The sequence below is a fragment of the Penaeus vannamei genome, chromosome 36 (assembly GCF_042767895.1).
Source record: "Penaeus vannamei isolate JL-2024 chromosome 36, ASM4276789v1, whole genome shotgun sequence".
In the NCBI taxonomy this organism is placed as follows: domain Eukaryota; kingdom Metazoa; phylum Arthropoda; class Malacostraca; order Decapoda; family Penaeidae; genus Penaeus; species Penaeus vannamei.
In genome coordinates, this window is record NC_091584.1 from 9,581,599 (window position 1) to 9,583,661 (window position 2,063).

Sequence of the window (2,063 nt, forward strand, 5' to 3'; positions counted from 1 at the left end):
GGGTACTTAAAGATACCTGACAAATATTTTTAGATGGGTAGGTGCGTAGGCTTATCTTTGTCATGACGAAGACGTAGATAAGAGAATATGTAGATTTAGCGATAGATGAATAAACGCATTAAAATAGATTTTCAAAGATGATTTCCCAATAGATGTCCCGGTCGGACACCCTCCCCCTCCCCCTCCCCCCGCGCCCGCCGCCCATGACTGAAGCCCTCTTCTCCCGCAGGAAGGCCAGGAGCAGGCTGTCTACGGGAACATCGGCATGGGCGCCGCCCACGGCCTCTCCTCCGTCCCCTCCAGCACGCACGCGGGCGTCGAGGACTACTACGCCGTAAATGCGCCCGCCCCTGGCACCGTGGGCGTGGCGTCGGCGCGCATCATGAGCAGCGGGGGCGGCGCGGGCGGGGGCGTCGGCGCGCTCGGCCGCGGCCTGGACGCCCCTCTGCCCGCGGGCGGCGACTTCAGCGGCGTGATCGTGCCGGGCGCCGTGTACACGTCGTCGGCCGCCATGGCGCCCGCGGGCGGCCTGGGCGGCGGCGGCGGCTTGGGCATGGGCACGTACACGCCGCCGCCGCCCCAGCCCGCCCACAGCTACACGCCCACGTCGCGGGTGGCCGTGCCCATGAGCGCGCAGCCGCTCTACTCCAACACCGCCTCGCAGCCCATCTACAACAACTCGCCGCGCGCGCACCACGCCCACGCGGGCGGCGGCGGTGGAAGTGGAGGGGTGGGCAGCCATTCGCCCCCACCCCCCCTGCCCGCCTCCCAGCCGCCCACCAGCCAGCACGCCCGCGCCTACGCCAACATGAGTACCAACGGCGCCGCCTACCCGCCCACGCACGCCCTCTACGCCAACCTGGACTCCGGCGCGCCCGCGGGTGAGTACGAAACAGACTTGTTCATGGCGTGCTGGAGCGCCTCTCCGAGAGGGCGCTCTGCTCTCGTCATTGGTCCTGTTGTTGTTGTTGTTGCTGTTGTTGTTGTTGTTATTGTTGCAGTTGATGATGATGATGTTGACGCCTTTAGTGTCGATCTTGCATTATTATAATTACTATTATTAATATGCGAAGTAGTTGGCTTCAGTTCCACGGATAAAAGCACACCAGGGGAGGCACCGGAAAGACACAGACACACACAGACACACACAGACATTCACCGTGAGTCATCCTTGAGTCACGGTGAATGATCCATATATTCGCCTGCGGCTGGGTCACATTCGCTCCTGCAATTGAGGTCTGCTGCATGCCGTTGCTGTAGCTGGGGCTGTATTTTGTGGGCGGCCTGCGATACAGCGGTTGTATTTCCGTTGGAGTCTGTTTCTGGAGAGGGAGACTGATGCAGAAATTGAGAGAGAGGGAGAAATTGAGAGATAGAGAGAAATTGAGAGATAGAGAGAGAAATGGAGAGATAGAGAGAGAAATGGAGAGATAGAGAGAGAAATGGAGAGATAGAGAGAGAAATGGAGAGATAGAGAGAGAAATGGAGAGATAGAGAGAGAAATGGAGAGATAGAGAGAGAAATGGAGAGATAGAGAGAGAAATGGAGACATAGAGAGGAGAAATGGAGAGATAGAGAGAAATGGAGAGATAGAGAGAAATGGAGATAGTAGAGAGAAATGGAGAGATAGAGAGAGAAATGGAGAGATAGAGAGAGAAATGGAGAGATAGAGAGAGAAATGGAGAGATAGAGTGAGAAATGGAGAGATAGAGAGAGAAATGGAGAGATAGAGAGAGAAATGGAGAGATAGAGAGAGAAATGGAGAGATAGAGAGAGAAATGGAGAGATAGAGAAATTGAAAGAGATAGAGAAATTGAAAGAGATAGAGAAATTGAAAGAGACAGAAAAAATGAAAGAGACAGAAAAAATGAAAGAGACAGAAAAAATGAGAGAGAGAGAGAGAGAGAGAGAGAGAGAGAGAGAGAGAGAGAAAGAGAGAGAGAGAGAGAGAGAGAGAGAGAGAGGAGAGAGAGGAGAGAGAGAGGGGGGGATATAGAGAGATAGAGAGAGAGAGAAATTGAGAGAGAGAGAGAAATTGGGAGAGAGTGAGAGAGTAAGAGAAA

General features: G+C 54.2%; 1 protein-coding gene across 1 annotated transcript in view; it reads left to right on the plus strand.

Moving 5' to 3' along the window:
• Nucleotides 1-226: 226 nt before the first annotated feature.
• LOC113817413 (lipoma-preferred partner) overlaps nt 227-2,063 on the plus strand; it is a gene marked incomplete at its 3' end in the record, with an annotated part of 31,954 nt that continues 30,117 nt past the window's right edge. Inside the window, 1 exon segment of the mRNA XM_070114495.1 lies at nt 227-881. Coding sequence (XP_069970596.1) covers nt 266-881 — 616 coding nt within the window.